The sequence below is a fragment of the Thalassophryne amazonica genome, chromosome 11 (genome assembly GCF_902500255.1).
Source record: "Thalassophryne amazonica chromosome 11, fThaAma1.1, whole genome shotgun sequence".
Taxonomy (NCBI): Eukaryota; Metazoa; Chordata; class Actinopteri; order Batrachoidiformes; family Batrachoididae; genus Thalassophryne; species Thalassophryne amazonica.
Genome location: NC_047113.1, coordinates 89,626,912 through 89,643,979, shown reverse-complemented (window position 1 = coordinate 89,643,979; position 17,068 = coordinate 89,626,912). Strand labels below are relative to the sequence as shown.

General features: G+C 40.8%; 1 protein-coding gene across 1 annotated transcript in view; it reads right to left on the bottom strand.

Annotated features, from left to right (window-relative positions):
• si:zfos-2326c3.2 (misshapen-like kinase 1) overlaps window positions 1-12,232 on the bottom strand; it is a 249,878-nt gene extending 237,646 nt beyond the window's left edge. Inside the window, exons 1-2 of the mRNA XM_034182332.1 lie at window positions 12,075-12,232; window positions 929-994 (exon numbers count right to left, since the gene is read on the bottom strand). Coding sequence (XP_034038223.1) covers window positions 929-994; window positions 12,075-12,131 — 123 coding nt within the window. The 5' untranslated portion in view covers window positions 12,132-12,232. The remainder of the gene's footprint in view (window positions 1-928; window positions 995-12,074) is intronic.
• Window positions 12,233-17,068: the final 4,836 nt, after the last annotated feature.

The window sequence follows — 17,068 nt, the reverse complement described above, 5'->3', positions numbered from 1 at the left end:
CACACACACACACACACACACACACACACGACAGCATGCAACAGAAAACAAGCCAGATGAAGCTACTACACAATTCCATGCAGAAAGTTTGGAAGAATAAATGGAATTGGCTCCAAAGCTGAATTTCACAGGTCCGGTGTGGGAACATTTTAGATCTAAGCTGCATGAGCAAGCAGATCCCAGTAATGCAAACTTTGAAAGTGGACTTTGTTTCAAAACAGTGGCAATGAATCCTGGTAAGGCAACTAACCTGAAAATGTACAGGGTGACCGCAAAAAAACAGAACCCAGAAAAATTGTAAGAAATCCTACAAAGGTCCAGCAAATTTCTTGAAATTTACTGGACTTAACCTTTGTAGGATTCATTACAATTTTTATGGGTTCTGTTTTTTGGGGGGTTACCCTGTACCTAAAACATAAATATCCGTTCCACTTTTCCCAAATGAAAAGAAAAAAAAAACAAAAAAAACACACAGTTGGACATGGACGGAACGCCCCCATCCATCACCTACAATGCAAATATAAACATGACGCAAAATGACGGTTAGCATTACTCCCTTTATAGCCAAAATGATGCACTTATTCAACACAGTTGAAAAAGAAAACAGCGTCTAAACAAAAATGCTCAAAACATTTTACAGGCACTAAGAATTGCAAAAAAGAAAAAACAAAACCTCTTTTATTTATTTAGGATATTTTAATATTTTTTTCACATTTCAATTTCAATGTTGAATATTCCTGAAAATTTAAATTGCTCTTTGAATGGATGAACTTGCATGTTTATGCAACATTATCATAATATCAGTGGATGTAATACTGTCTTAAAATGATGTCAATAATAATACTGTTTATCAATATAATTTAAGGGAATATATCATCCAGAAAAGTTTGTTATCATGATAGGCCTGTATGAGAGTTGATTTGCTGACCTTGTAGACTTGCCCGTAGGTTCCATTGCCAACAACCTCTACCAACTCGAAAATACCTGCTGGATCCTAGAAGAAAACATAATATGATTTTGTTTGTGTGTTGAAGCTATAAGAAAGAGAGTGACACAGCCTTGAATAATGAAACATTTCATGAGAATGAAATCAGAAATTCACAATGAAACAAGCTCACAAAAAAGCAGAAAAAAAAATGTACATGGTCAACAAAAGGTACAAAAGGAGAACAGGGCAACTCCATGTTGGACTGGATGTGTGAGTTACACAAAAAATAAATAAATAAGAGTGCAACACCCACACCTTACAATGTTTAACAGAGTTATTCACATTACTTCATTGAGATTCAGTGGTAAAAATACTGTGTTCTCTGTGGTCCTGACATGTGATTGGTACTGCCTAAAATGAATCTACATGGCACCATTGTTCATTGCCCACTCACCCCAAACTGTCTGAATCAAACATTTATGACCTTGAGTGTGTACTTAGGTCACCCAAGGTCCAACAGAAAGGTAACATATGAAATCATGAGTATTTCATAGTAACCACAAGTGCACTTTGAACCAATTTCTCAGAACATTCTAAATATTTTGGGCAAAGACCATACTTGGCTAACCCTTGATCATTCTACAAAGTTTGGTCCATATCGGATTAACAATTCAAAAACAATACTCCTGAATCCACTGAAGGCTACTCCGTAGCCATACAATCGCTTCAACACAGTCATGAACCTTTCAAAATTCTCCATCAGTTAACACGTTGCTGGGTGTCACAATGCAATTCACTCCCAGAGCAGTAGGGGGTGCAATGCTTTTCATGAAGACTGGAGGGTGGAGCTCAAGCAATGTCCAAGCATGAACCAGTTTAAGTAGCGGTATAGGTACATGTTTTTTTTCTAGGTATGAGGAGGAGGAAGGGTGTTGAGGGTTAGGGTGTTTTGTTGATCATTGTTTAGTTGTGTGCACTTTGTTTTTCTATCTTGTAAATATGTAGTATAAAATCACACGCATTGCATATGTATGTAGGTATGTGTATATATGTATGTATCTACACTAGAGATGTTTATGATGACGGGACTTGAGTTTGTGTTGTGTTAAATGTGTTTGTAGCATGGCCCAAGCAGAGGGTCACCCCTTAGAGTCTGATCTGCTTGAGGTTTCTTCCTCAATACATTGGAGGGAGTTTTTCCTTACCACTATCGCCTGTGTGCTTGCTCTGGGGGTTGGTAATGAGTATATATGTATATTTGTATGTATATAAGGGGTGGGCATTTATAAGCTTTGCTTCTGCTCACCCCCTTTTGGTCACACGTCACTGTGGAATTGTCTTGTGTATCAGTTTTTTGTTACTGTTGAGTTTGTGTGCCAAATAAATTCATTCATTAATTCATTAAGACTGGCCTATTATCCCACGATGGCTATGGTTGTGAAAGTAGTTGACTGAGAAACTGGAAAAGTGAGATTCCGGAAATAATGTAGTTAGTGGACCAATCACAGCCCGTGCTGTCTTCCTGGGGTCTGTCGTCTTGATGTGTAGTTACAACTTTTGGGAGGCACATGTCAGGCTACAGAGAGGGGCTCAGAGGGGTTCACAACAATTCTTTTCAGAGATTTTTGCATTCATCCTTTTGATGCTAGGACAGGCACTGCACACGCCCCCCCCCCCCCCCCCCTTTTTTTGCACTTTCAAGGAGAAAGCAGTTTTTAAAAACATGTTTTGAAGGGGTGGGGTGGCTGTAAATCTGATCATTTATTATTTGAACCAAAAGACAAAAAACATTAAAGAACCATCTACAGATTTTAATGTCTTTTCAGAGGTTCTGTGGCTACCTCCAGAACTACTCTGTGTCCAATGAACAATTACTGTTGATTACTGGAGGCTCAGATGATGTGTATTATTTGTATTGTGAGCGAGTAGCGATGACATTTTGGTCAGGTGGCACTTCTTTGGGCATGATCCAGCATACAGTATCGAGGAACTCATACTGTCAACTCACTATGCGGCTGCAAAAGATGTGTGCAATGAAGAGGTGGCTAGGATCGCAGTTCCATTGTGATGCACGGCAACATCGCATTCCCAGACCTGACCATGACTTGCGTTTAATAAGAGAAAGTGTTGTGTGTTGGGGGTTTGGCTGGACATTTGGGTGCTGTTTTCTTTTCTTTGCTCTCCAGGTGGTATGCAAACTGTTTTTTTCTGTGGAGAAGGTGCTGGCGGAAGAGTCCGTCACCCTCATCAGAACTATTGGCTGCACCTGTGGAGGATGTTCACGTGCAGGCCTAACAACTTGCAGCACCTGTGGATGATGCTCACATGCAGACTTAAAGACTTTCAGCTGAAGCAGATAATGAGATGGCGTTCTGCATTTAAGCCATGAGTGATTTGAGCAGAATTGCCGGGAACTCGACCTTGTGACGTTCGGTTGTGAGACGCTGAGGACCGCGCCAGGGTTTGACACATCGCGCCTGTGAAGGAGGACGGGTGAGGGACACATGCTGTCAGCACACATCAGAGGTGATTATTGTCTGAATAATCGTTAATAGTAATTTGGCGTTTTGTTACGCAGTATATTTGAACATTGATGAGAATTGTGCAGTTTGCTTCTCACTGCCGTGGCGTACGGATTGATGATCCTCCACCTGTTGTGAGAAGCTGCTCATTTACATAAGGCTTAAATTCAGACCTGAATGTGTTGCTGATAGTGTGTGCCTCTGAAGGATATTTGTTGTAGCTCTGTTGACTTACCTCACCTTTTCCGTCCTTCACAGAGTCAGTTTGTCGTATTCACCTGGGGGGTGTTCGGCGGTGAATCTGAGTCCAGAAGTGCCGGGCTTTGATCCATTTGGGCGCTGGAGAGCGCGCCGTCCTTCACCTTGCCAAGACAGCTGACTATTTATGTTGTACACGGATTATTGCACATGAAGGGGAATAAATTTGTTTCTTGGAACCGCTTTCTGGTTATTTAGCGCTGGGCCACTGTCAGATGCTGGTTCAGTTCTCTGACCCGCGTCAGCACATAACAGAAAGTCCCGGAAATATATTACAATTCACCATTGTCTATGTAGAAACTTTGTAAACAAACTCTGACATATTTTTGGGATTTTCTTTCACCAAAACAGATCAAATCTTGGCTTGCATCTCAGATATACCTTCTGGCAAATTGTAGCTGAACTTTCAGGTCTTCTTTTTAAGAAAATCCTCCTCTATACCACTTCATCACGAAGCTGTATAACTGGGGATACAAAATGCAAAACACACACTATGCACTGGGTTGTCTGGGTGTCTTTCCTCAGTCTTCTCTTTCTTGCGCAGTCACTTAGTTTTTGAGAACTATCCTCTCTACACAGATTTACCATAGAGTGCCATCCCGTTTGTATTTCTTCATAATTGATGTAAATACAGTCCAAGACATATCCAGTAACTTGGAAATGTTCATGTATCCATCCACTGACTTGTCTGAAGAAAACTGGCAATAGAACTGATTATTTACAGGTATTATACCAAAGTGCTTTTATATTTTTAATTCATTTATATCAAGTTTTAGAAATTTACTTTCAGTTTGACTTTAAGGAAGATAATTTTAAAAATGTTAATATTTTGTATGGGCAGCACGGTGGCTTAGTGGTTAGCACTGTTGCCTCACAGCGAGAAGGTCGTGGGTTCAATTCCTGTGGCCTTTCTGTGTGGAGTTTCCATGTTCTCCCCGTGTTTGTGTGGGTTTCCTCCGGGTGCTCCCACATCCAAAGACATGTGGGTTAGGTAGATTGGAATCTTTAAAATTGTCCGTAGGTGTGTGCGTGGGTGTGTCTGTGTTTGTTTGTCTGTTTGTGGCCCTGCAACAGACTGTCATCCTGTCCTGGGTGTACCCCGCCTCGCGCACTATAACTGCTGGGATAGGCTCCAGCCCCCCGCGACCCTTAATTGGACTAAGCGGTAGAAGATGAATGAATGAATATTTTGTATTTTTTTGTATTTGAAATGGCATAAACAAATTAAAATGTCTGAAATACCGAGTGTTCCAATATTTTTGGAGGGCACTGTAGGTGACAGTGTGGGAATGCTTTGCTGGTCCATGGTCTGGGAGATTTGACAACTAAAAGACATGAATTGTGATCTCACCAGACAATCTTGCAGGACAACATTCAGTCATCACTCTCCGAGCTGAAGCTCATGCTCAGCTGAGTAATGCAGCAACACAACGATCCAATACACTGAAGCAACTCTACACTGAAGTAGAGTTCGCCCGATATGGATTTTTTTTTGGAAACAGATACCAATATCAATTTTAGGGAGCAAAAAAACAAAAAAAGAAAACATATCTCCTGACATATAAATCAATCAATCAATCAACTTTTTTCTTGTATAGCGCCAAATCACAACAAACAGTTGCCCCAAGGCGCTCCACATTGCAAGGCAAGGCCATACAATAATTATGAAACACAGTCTACGTCTAAAGCAACATAACCAAGGGATGGTCCAGGGTCACCCGATCCAGCCCTAACTATAAGCCTTAGCGAAAAGAAAAGTTTTAAGCCTAATCTTAAAAGTAGAGAGGGTATCTGTCTCCCTGATCTGAATTGGGAGCTGGTTCCACAGGAGAGGAGCCTGAAAGCTGAAGGCTCTGCCTCCCATTCTACTCTTACAAACCCTAGGAACTACAAGTAAGCCCGCAGTTTAGCTAATTGGTGCGTATCCTCTGGCTTCATGGATAGATAAAGCTGGGTATCATCTGCGTAACAATGAAAATTTAAGCAATACCGTCTAATAATACTGCCCAAGGGAAGCATGTATAAAGTGAATAAAATTGGTCCTAGCACAGAACCTTGTGGAACTCCATAATTAACTTTAGTCTGTGAAGAAGATTCCCCATTTACATGAACAAACTGTAATCTATTAGACAAATATGATTCAAACCACCGCAGCGCAATGCCTTTAATACCTATGACATGCTCTAATCTCTGTAATAAAATTTTATGGTCAACAGTATCAAAAGCAGCACTGAGGTCCAACAGAACAAGCACAGAGATAAGTCCACTGTCCGAAGCCATAAGAAGATCATTTGTAACCTTCACTAATGCTGTTTCTGTACTATGATGAATTCTAAAACCTGACTGAAACTCTTCAAATAGATCATTCCTCTGCAGGTGATCAGTTAGCTGTTTTACAACTACCCTCTCAAGAATCTTTGAGAGAAAAGGAAGGTTGGAGATTGGCCTATAATTAGCTAAGATAGCTGGGTCAAGTGATGGCTTTTTAAGTAATGGTTTAATTACTGCCACCTTAAAGGCCTGTGGTACATAACCAACTAACAAAGATAGATTGATCATATTTAAGATTGAAGCATTAAATAATGGTAGGACTTCCTTGAGCAGCCTGGCAGGAATGGGGTCTAATAAGCATGTTGATGGTTTGGATGAAGTAACTAATGAAAATAACTCAGACAGAACAATCGGAGAGAAAGAGTCTAACCAAATACCGGCATCACTGAAAGCAGCCAAAGATAACGATACATCTTTGGGATGGTTATGAGTAATTTTTTCTCTAATAGTCAAAATTTTGTTAGCAAAGAAAGTCATGAAGTCATTACTAGTTAAAGTTAATGGAATACTCAGCTCAATAGAGCTCTGACTCTTTGTCAGCCTGGCTACAGTGCTGAAAAGAAACCTGGGGTTGTTCTTATTTTCTTCAATTAGTGATGAGTAGAAAGATGTCCTAGCTTCACGAAGGGCTTTCTTATAGAGCAACAAACTCTTTTTCCAGGCTAAGTGAAGATCTTCTAAATTAGTGAGACGCCATTTCCTCTCCAACTTACGGGTTATCTGCTTTAAGCTACGAGTTTGTGAGTTATACCACGGAGTCAGACACTTCTGATTTAAAGCTCTCTTTTTCAGAGGAGCTACAGCATCCAAAGTTGTCTTCAATGAGGATGTAAAACTATTGACAAGATACTCTAACTCCCTTACAGAGTTTAGGTAGCTACTCTGCTCTGTGTTGGTATATGACATTAGAGAACATAAAGAAGGAATCATATCCTTAAACCTAGTTACAGCGCTTTCTGAAAGACTTCTAGTGTAATGAAACTTATTCCCCACTGCAGGGTAGTCCATCGTAAATGTAAATGTTATTAAAAAATGATCAGACAAAAGGGAGTTTTCAGGGAATACTGTTAAGTCTTCTATTTCCATACCATAAGTCAGAACAAGATCTAAAATATGATTAAAGTGGTGGGTGGACTCATTTACTTTTTGAGCAAAGCCGATAGAGTCTAATAATAGATTAAATGCAGTGTTGAGGCTGTCATTCTCAGCATCTGTGTGGATGTTAAAATCGCCCACTATAATTATCTTATCTGAGCTAAGCACTAAGTCAGACAAAAGGTCTGAAAATTCACAGAGAAACTCACAGTAACGACCAGGTGGACGATAGATAATAACAAATAAAACTGGTTTTTGGGACTTCCAATTTGGATGGACAAGACTAAGAGACAAGCTTTCAAATGAATTAAAGCTCTGTCTAGGTTTTTGATTAATTAATAAGCTGGAATGGAAGATTGCTGCTAATCCTCCGCCCCGGCCCGTGCTACGAGCATTCTGACAGTTAGTGTGACTCGGGGGTGTTGACTCATTTAAACTAACATATTCATCCTGCTGTAACCAAGTTTCTGTTAGGCAGAATAAATCAATACGTTGATCAATTATTATATCATTTACCAACAGGGACTTAGAAGAAAGAGACCTAATGTTTAATAGACCACATTTAACTGTTTTAGTCTGTGGTGCAATTGAAGGTGCTATATTATTTTTTCTTTTTGAATTTTTATGCTTAAATAGATTTTTGCTAGTTATTGGTGGTCTGGGAGCAGGCACCGTCTCTACGGGGATGGGGTAATAGGGGGATGGCAGGGGGAGAGAAGCTGCAGAGAGGTGTATAAGACCACAGCTCTGCCTCCTGGTCCCAACGCTAGACAGTCACAGTTTGGAGGATCCCAAAAAATTGGCCAGATTTCTAGAAATGAGAGCTGCTCCCTCTAAAGTGGGATGGATGCCGTCTCTCCTAACAAGACCAGGTTTTCCCCAGAAGCTTTGCCAATTATCAATGAAGCCCACCTCATTTTTTGGACACCACTCAGACAGCCAGCAATTCAAGGAGAACATGCAGCTAAACATGTCACTCCCGGTCTGATTGGGGAGGGGCCCAGAGAAAACAACAGAGTCCGACATTGTTTTTGCAAAGTTACACACCGATTCAATGTTAATTTTAGTGACCTCCGATTGGCGTAACCGAGTGTCATTACTGCCGACGTGAATTACAATCTTACCAAATTTACGCTTAGCCTTAGCCAGCAATTTCAAATGTCCTTCGATGTCGCCTGCTCTGGCCCCCGGAAGACAATTGACAATGGTTGCTGGTGTCGCTAACTTCACATTTCTCAAAACAGAGTCGCCAATAACCAGAGTTTGATCCTCGGCAAGTGTATCGTCGAGTGGGGAAAAACGGTTAGAGATGTGAACGGGTTGACGGTGTACACGGGGCTTCTGTTTAGGGCTACGCTTCCTCCTCACAGTCACCCAGTCAGCCTGCTTTCCCGACTGCCCGGGATCTGCCAGGGGGGAACTAGCGGCGGCTAAGCTACCTTGGTCCGCACCGACTACAGGGGCCTGGCTAGCTGTAGAATTTTCCACGGTGCGGAGCCGAGCCTCCAATTCGCCCAGCCTGGCCTCCAAAGCTACGAATAAGCTGCACTTATTACATGTACCGTTACTGCTAAAAGAGGCCGAGGAATAACTAAACATTTCACACCCAGAGCAGAAAAGTACGGGAGAGACAGGAGAAGCCGCCATGCTAAAACGGCTAAGAGCTAGTAGCTACGCTAAGCTAGCGGATTCCCAAACAGGGAATCCGACACTAGACAGGCTGTGGAGCAGCACAGGTAACGCACAACAACAGTGCTAAAATAAAATAAAAATCCACTAGACAGGCTGTGGAGCAGCACAGGTAACGCACAACAACAGTGCTAAAAAATAAAATAAAATAAAAATAAAAATCCACTGGACAGGCTGTGGAGCAGCACAGGCAACGCACGACAACAGTGCTAAAACAAAATAAAAATCCACTAGACAGGCTGTGGAGCAGCACAGGTAACGCACGACAACAGTGCTAAAATAAAATAAAAATCCACTAGACAGGCTGTGGAGCAGCACAGGTAACGCACAACAACAGTGCTAAAAAATAAAATAAAATAAAAATAAAAATCCACTGGACAGGCTGTGGAGCAGCACAGGTAACGCACAACAGCAGTGCTAAAAAATAAAATAAAATAAAAATAAAAATCCACTGGACAGGCTGTGGAGCAGCACAGGCAACGCACGACAACAGTGCTAAAACAAAATAAAAATCCACTAGACAGGCTGTGGAGCAGCACAGGTAACGCACGACAACAGTGCTAAAACAAAATAGAAATCCACTAGACAGGCTGTGGAGCAGCACAGGTAACGCACAACAACAGTGCTAAAACAAAATAAAAATCCACTAGACAGGCTGTGGAGCAGCACAGGTAACGCACGACAACAGTGCTAAAACAAAATAAAAATCCACTAGACAGGCTGTGGAGCAGCACAGGTAACGCACGACAACAGTGCTAAAACAAAATAAAAATCCACTAGACAGGCTGTGGAGCAGCACAGGTAATGCACAACAACAGTGCTAAAACAAAATAAAAATCCACTGGACAGGCTGTGGAGCAGCACAGGTAACGCACAACAACAGTGCTAAAAAATAAAATAAAATAAAAATAAAAATCCACTGGACAGGCTGTGGAGCAGCACAGGCAACGCACGACAACGGTGCTAAAACAAAATAAAAATCCACTAGACAGGCTGTGGAGCAGCACAGGTAACGCACGACAACAGTGGTAAAAAATAAAATAAAAATCCACTGGACAGGCTGTGGAGCAGCACAGGTAACGCACGACAACAGTGGTAAAAAATAAAATAAAAATCCACTGGACAGGCTGTGGAGCAGCACAGGTAACACACGACAACAGTGGTAAAAAAAAAAAAAAAAAAAAAATAAAATAAAATAAAAATCCACTGGACAGGCTGCGGAGCAGCACAGGTAACACACGACAACAGTGGTAAAAAATAAAATAAAAATCCACTAGACAGGCTGTGGAGCAGCACAGGCAACGCACGACAACAGTGCTAAAACAAAATAAAAATCCACTAGACAGGCTGTGGAGCAGCACAGGTAACGCACGACAACAGTGCTAAAATAAAATAAAAATCCACTAGACAGGCTGTGGAGCAGCACAGGTAACGCACAACAACAGTGCTAAAAAATAAAATAAAATAAAAATAAAAATCCACTGGACAGGCTGTGGAGCAGCACAGGTAACGCACAACAACAGTGCTAAAAAATAAAATAAAATAAAAATCCACTGGACAGGCTGTGGAGCAGCACAGGCAATGCACGACAACAGTGCTAAAACAAAATAAAAATCCACTAGACAGGCTGTGAAGCAGCACAGGTAACGCACGACAACAGTGCTAAAACAAAATAGAAATCCACTAGACAGGCTGTGGAGCAGCACAGGTAACGCACGACAACAGCGCTAAATAAAAATCCACTGGACAGGCTGTGGAGCAGCACAGGTAATGCACAACAACAGTGCTAAAAAATAAAATAAAATAAAAATAAAAATCCACTGGACAGGCTGTGGAGCAGCACAGGCAACGCACGACAACAGTGCTAAAACAAAATAAAAATCCACTAGACAGGCTGTGGAGCAGCACAGGTAACGCACGACAACAGCGCTAAATAAAAATCCACTGGACAGGCTGTGGAGCAGCACAGGTAACGCACGACAACAGCGCCCAAAAAAATAAAATAAAAATCAAAATCCACTGGACAGGCTGTGGAGCAGCACAGGTAATGCACGACAACAGTGGTAAAAAATAAAATAAAAATCCACTGGACAGGCTGTGGAGCAGCACAGGTAACGCACGACAACAGTGCTAAAAAATAAAATAAAAATCCACTGGACAGGCTGTGGAGCAGCACAGGTAACGCACGACAACAGTGCTAAAAAAAATAAAAAAAATAAAATAAAATAAAATAATAAAATAAAAATCCACTGAACAGGCTGTGGAGCAGCACAGGTAACACACGACAACAGTGCTAAAAATAAAATAAAAATCCACTGGACAGGCTGTGGAGCAGCACAGGTAACACACGACAACAGTGCTAAAAAATAAAATAAAAATCCACTGGACAGGCTGTGGAACAGCACAGGTAACGCACGACAACAGTGCTAAAAAATAAAATAAAAATCCACATAAATATACATTAAAAATGGCAAGAACTCCTAAAATTTCATTGCCAACCCCTTATGACAAAGAAATGTAATTAAGGCTTGATGTTTAACAGTTTAAACATGAATTTTATTAGACTTTTAAAATAGTTTGCAGTTTTTACATAAAAAGCTATTATGTTTATGAACAAATACGTTTTCACATGGGTGGTGCGAAATTAACTTTTTGTTAAATTTCTGTTAAAGTAAATTTATGTTACAGCTTAAAGTTTATGTTCAGTTTCTGCTGTTAAACAGAGGATATATTTAGATCACGTGTCATTACTGTGACAGAATCAAATATTAATTTCTAATAACGTAACATGGTATCACAATACTGAACAACACTGTGACAGTAAATTGTGTTAGTTTTTTTTTACTGTGTGAATAAAACACAAAGAAAGCATTTGTGTTTATGTTTTGCTCTTTGCTTTGAACTACATAACTACATGTCAACTTTTCAATAAGTTGACATGATATTTCAGTTATTCTTTCGGTTTCATGTATCTTTGTAAAATTTGGGTTATTTTACATGTCAACTTTTCAATAAGATGACCAAAGTCCTTTAAATGAACGAATGTCAAACGTGATTTCACCGAATGTCAAACAAATACAGCACAGTTTATACATGAGGGCAGGTTAAAAGTTTATTTTCACAGTCGATAAAGTGAGCGTTGAGTCTCTTTAAGAGAAAAAGTCAAACTATTGACTTCGACAAAAACTCGCCTCACCCTGTAAAGTTTGTTTCCTTTTTAAAAACCTTAAAAACACTAATTTTGTACTTACTCGTAAAGCAGCGAGGTCTATACTGTCCAAGCTCCGAGTGGTGTTTTCTCTCGACATGTCGTCAGAGGGACGATGATAAATGTTTAGAAGACATGAACAGAGTTTGTCGTCTTCTACAAACTAAATAACGTATTTTCCTCCTCCAGGCTCCATTCTGAACTTTGCCACCGTCAAGCTAGCCAGCGGGCGACAAACGACTTCCGGGTGAGATTTTCAAAATACAACTGCGGCCGTGTTGACGAAATAAAATACGACCAGTGAAAGATATCTGAACACACCTCGTTTAATCAATTGTGCAGGCATTATTCAAGCAAGAAACGTCCACAAAACTATATAAGTATAAAAAATAGTTCTTTAATAATTACATATTATAGTACTTTAATGAAATTTAAATAAGCATTTTAAGTGAACTGGTTGCTTAGTACAGACGGTTGCCCAGTTCCGGATCACCTTTTTTAAAGTCCCACTATACGGAACCATAATGCAACTGAATGTCCTTTATTGTGTATTGTTGTATTGGGTATTTGGATGCTATTTAGCTGAAAAAGTCTGGGTGGAGTAGCGCTTCTACATAAAGTGTGAAGCCACATTATGTGTGGCGCAAACATTCGCCAGAAACGGATCACTTTTGCCAGTTCCGGATCACGACACTCTGCGTCACTTTGGGGTCATTCCTGGCATCTGACTGGAGCCCTTCTAATGCAGGATGATACACACTGTGCCCGAGAATGTGTTTTGAACACAAAATGATAGAAATAATACTTATTAAATGAGAATTTACTTCGTTTCGAAAAGCGCCGTTATGCGTTTTTACGAGCAAAAAATGAAGTGTGGAGGTGAGATTTCTCCCGAATTAAAAAAGTAAAAGCCCCCACATTCATGTCCATTCGTGATGTTGAAATGACCCCCAAAGTCCACATGACTCACAACTACAGACACGAGGCTGCTGCTTCAGTGATCCACAACTGGCAAATTTTCGCGTCGGAGATAAATGTGCGCAGCAATTAAACAGCAAGACATAACACACTGACATTTTCTACCCAAGTAAGTAAGTATTTTCCCACTCTAGAACCAAAAACACCGAACGGCTAACTCACCTTTGCTACGTTTTAGAGATCGTTACTTTAAAACTTGCAGGAATGAGTGAGTCAGAAAAAGCGCGCACACCGCAGACACCGGGATGTTTTGATTTCTCTGCTGATCACAAGGACGGCTGGATCCGGTCGAGCTTGTGGTCATTTGTAGACAAAACATCAATCTTTACATTGGTACCAAGTATTAGCTTATTCGTGCTGATTACGAGAAACGGCGGCGCAAATACTACAGCAGTGATCCAGAATTGGCAATGATCCGGAACTGGGCAAGTGACTGTATTGGTTTGTAAATAAAGAATGTCTTTGAGAGCAATAATTGCTTTGGATGTCTGTTCCTTTGTACACTTTTTTTGCTCAGTTTAAACAACACCAGAGGTGAGGTTATGTTGTTCTCTGACGTGAGGAATAAAAGCTGCTCAGCGACACATATCTGTGAAATAGTTTTCATACCAAAGTAACTTGCTTTAATAAGTCCCATTGTTTTAACTCAAATGTGGGGTTTTGTGCGTTTATAGATGTTCACGGACAGAATGCTGATTTGACTCTAATAATTGTTAATTAAGGCAGCACGGTGGCTTAGTGGTTAGCACTGTTACCTCACAGCGAGCAGGTTGTGGGTTCAGTTCCTGTGGCCTTTCTGTGTGGAGTTTGCATGTTCTCCCTGTGTTTGCGTGGGTTTCCTCCGGGTGCTCCGGTTTCCTCCCTCATCCAAAGACATGCGGGTTAGGTGGATTGGAATCTTTAAAAAACTGTCCTTAGGTGTGTGTGTGGGTGTGTCTGTGTTTGTTTGTATCTTTGTGGCCCTGCGACAGACTGGTGTCCTGTCCTGGGTGTGCGCCTCGCACCCTATGACTGCTGGGATAGGCTCCAGCCCCCCGTGACTCTTAATTGGACTAAGTGGTAGAAGATGAATGAATGAATGAATTCTTAATTAACAGCCAGACGGAGCTCTGGCAGGTTTAAAACAGTCTAAAAACGTTTGATTTGTGGTGTTTTTCATCCAGATTGTTAAATGTTCAATAGGGATATTTAGAAATTAATGGCCTTGGTTCCAGTTAGATAATTATTAGGGTCATATTGTGAAAGTTCATATGTGTTTTTACATTTCCAACTGTTTGATACATACTATTCAACATCTCCAAAGTTAGAAGTGAAATGAAGTTTATAGGATTTACAGAAAGTGTGCAATAATTATTTAAACAAAATTAGGCAGGTGCATAAATTTGGCACCCCTGTCATTTTATTGATTTGAATACATTTAGCACGAATTATTGGAACACAAAATTGGTTTGGTAAGCTCACTGACCTTGACCTCCTTACACAGGTGAATTCAATCATGAGAAAGGGTAATTAAGATGGCCATTTGCAAATGTTTCCCCTCTTTGCATTTCTTTTAATGAGTGGCAACATGGGAGCCTCTAAACAACTCTCAAATGACCTGAAAACAAAGATTGTTCAACATCATGGTTTAGGGGAAGGATACAAAAAGCTATCTCAGAGATTTCAGCTGTCAGTTTCCACTGTGAGGAACATAGTGAGGAAATGGAAGACCACAGGCACAGTACCAGTTAAGGACTGAAGTGGCAGGACAAGAAACATCTCAGATAAGCTGAAGCGAAGGATGGTGAGAACAGTCATAGTCAACCCACAGACCTGCTCCAAAGACCTACAACATTATCTTGCTGCAGATAGTGTCTCTGTGCATCATTCAACTATACAGCACACTTTGCACAAAGAGATGCTGTATGATGCTGTAATGCAAAGGAAGCCTTTTCTGCTTAGCCTACACGCCACAAACAAAGTCGCTTGAAGGATGCTAACGCACCTTTGGACAAGCCAGCTTCATTTTGGAATAAGGTGTTGTGGACTGATTAAACTAAAATTGAGTTATTTGGCTATAACAACGGGCGGTATGCATGGCTGAAAAAGAACACAGCATTCCAAGAAAATCACTTGCTACCTACAGTAAAATTTGGAGGTGGTTCCATCATGCTGTGGGTCTGTGTGGCCAGTGCAGGTACTGGGAATCTTGTTAAAGTTGAGGGTGACAAGGATTCCAGTCAATATCAGGAGATTCTTGAGAACAATGTTCATGAATCAGTGAGAAAGCTAAAGTTGCGCCGTGGCTGGCTCTTCCAACAAGACAACGACCCTAAACACTGCTCAAAATCTACTAAGGGATTCATGCAGAGAACAAATACAACATTTTGTAATGGCCATCTGAGTCCCCAGACCTGAATATTATTGAAAATCTGTGGTGTGATTTTAAGCGGGCTGTCCATTCTCGGAAAGCAACAAACCTGAGATGTTTTGTTATGAAGAATGGTCCAAAATACCTTCAACCAGAATCCAGACTCTCATTGGAAGCTATAGGAAATGTTTAGAGGCTGCTATTTCTGCAAAAGGAGGATCTACTAAATATTGATGTATTTTTTCTGTTGGGGTGCCCAAATTTATGCACCTGCTTAATTTTGTTTAAAGTATTATTGCACACTTTCTCTAAATCCTATGAACTTCATTTCACTTCTCAAATATCACTGTGTTTGTCTGCTATATGATATATTTACCTGAAATTGCTGATCCAAACAACCAATGATTTATAAAGGAAAATCATGGAAATCGTCAGGGGTGCCCAAACCTTTACATGCAACTATATATGACAGAAATATTATCCTCAGATCCTCCAATTTTACCTCAACTCACCCCCCCCCCCACACACACACTTTCTCTAGTGCCCAGGATTACAGCTGTATTCCAAAATCACAAAACCCTGACTTCCAAAGTGAAAATTGCTACATCAAACACTCCTTCACCTTCAAAATACATTCTGTTGTGTGGGCTGCCCGAAGAGGAGGTACTGCTGGCCCAACACCAAAGGGCGCCCTGCCTGATGTCGGGCTTCAGGCACCAGAGGGCGCAGTCGCCTCACAGGAGCACCAGGAGCACCTGAGCTGACAGCTGTCAGTCATCATTAAATAGATAAAAAAAATGTGCACCAAGATCCTCCGCTGAGGTGGACATGCAGAAATACTAACTCAAATATAAAGAAAAAGCATAGCACACTCAAAATATTGATGTCTAGCCACCCAGTGATTTCAGCCTGTTTGTTTTTCCTGCCAGCAGTACCAGATCTGAAAGCTGGGAGCAGTGGCCACCTGGGGACTCGGGATTTGGCGGCTCCGGTGTGTTGCAGGTCTCCGTTGGCGGTGGAACCTTGTGGGTCCCGGCTCTTCTCTGGATAAGGCGTCTCCTATCCTCGGGCCTGCCACACGTCACCTTCTGGTGGAACTTTTGATTGACAGACTAAAGCAATATTTGACCTGTAGTGCACATTTGCAATATTAAATTGTATTTATTGGCATCTCTATTGTCCGTTCATTTACGCCCCCTGTGTGGGTCCATGTCTTACACTTTCCCCAACAACATTCTGTCATACAGCAGTTAATAGACTGCAGTTTATATTGTAATTTAGATATTTCTGTCATTGTTTTACAGAAATAGCAATTACCGAAATATCTTAATTACAAATTTCTCTAATTGTTTTTGTTGTTGTTGCTGCTGATCATTGTTTAGTTGTGTGCACTTTGTTTTTCTATCTTGTAAATATGTAGTATAAAATCACACACATTGCATATGTATGTCGGTATGTATGTATGTATGTGTAGGTGTATGTAGGTATGTGTATATATGTATGTATCTACACTCGATATGTTTATGATGACGGGACTTGAGTTTGTGTTGTGTTAAATGTGTTTGTAGCATGGCCCAAGCAGAGGGTCACCCCTTAGAGTCTGGTCTGCTTGAGGTTTCTTCCTCAATACATCAGAGGGAGTTTTTCCTTACCACTGTCGCCTGTGTGCTTGCTCTGGGGGTTGGTAATGAGTATGTATGTATATAAGG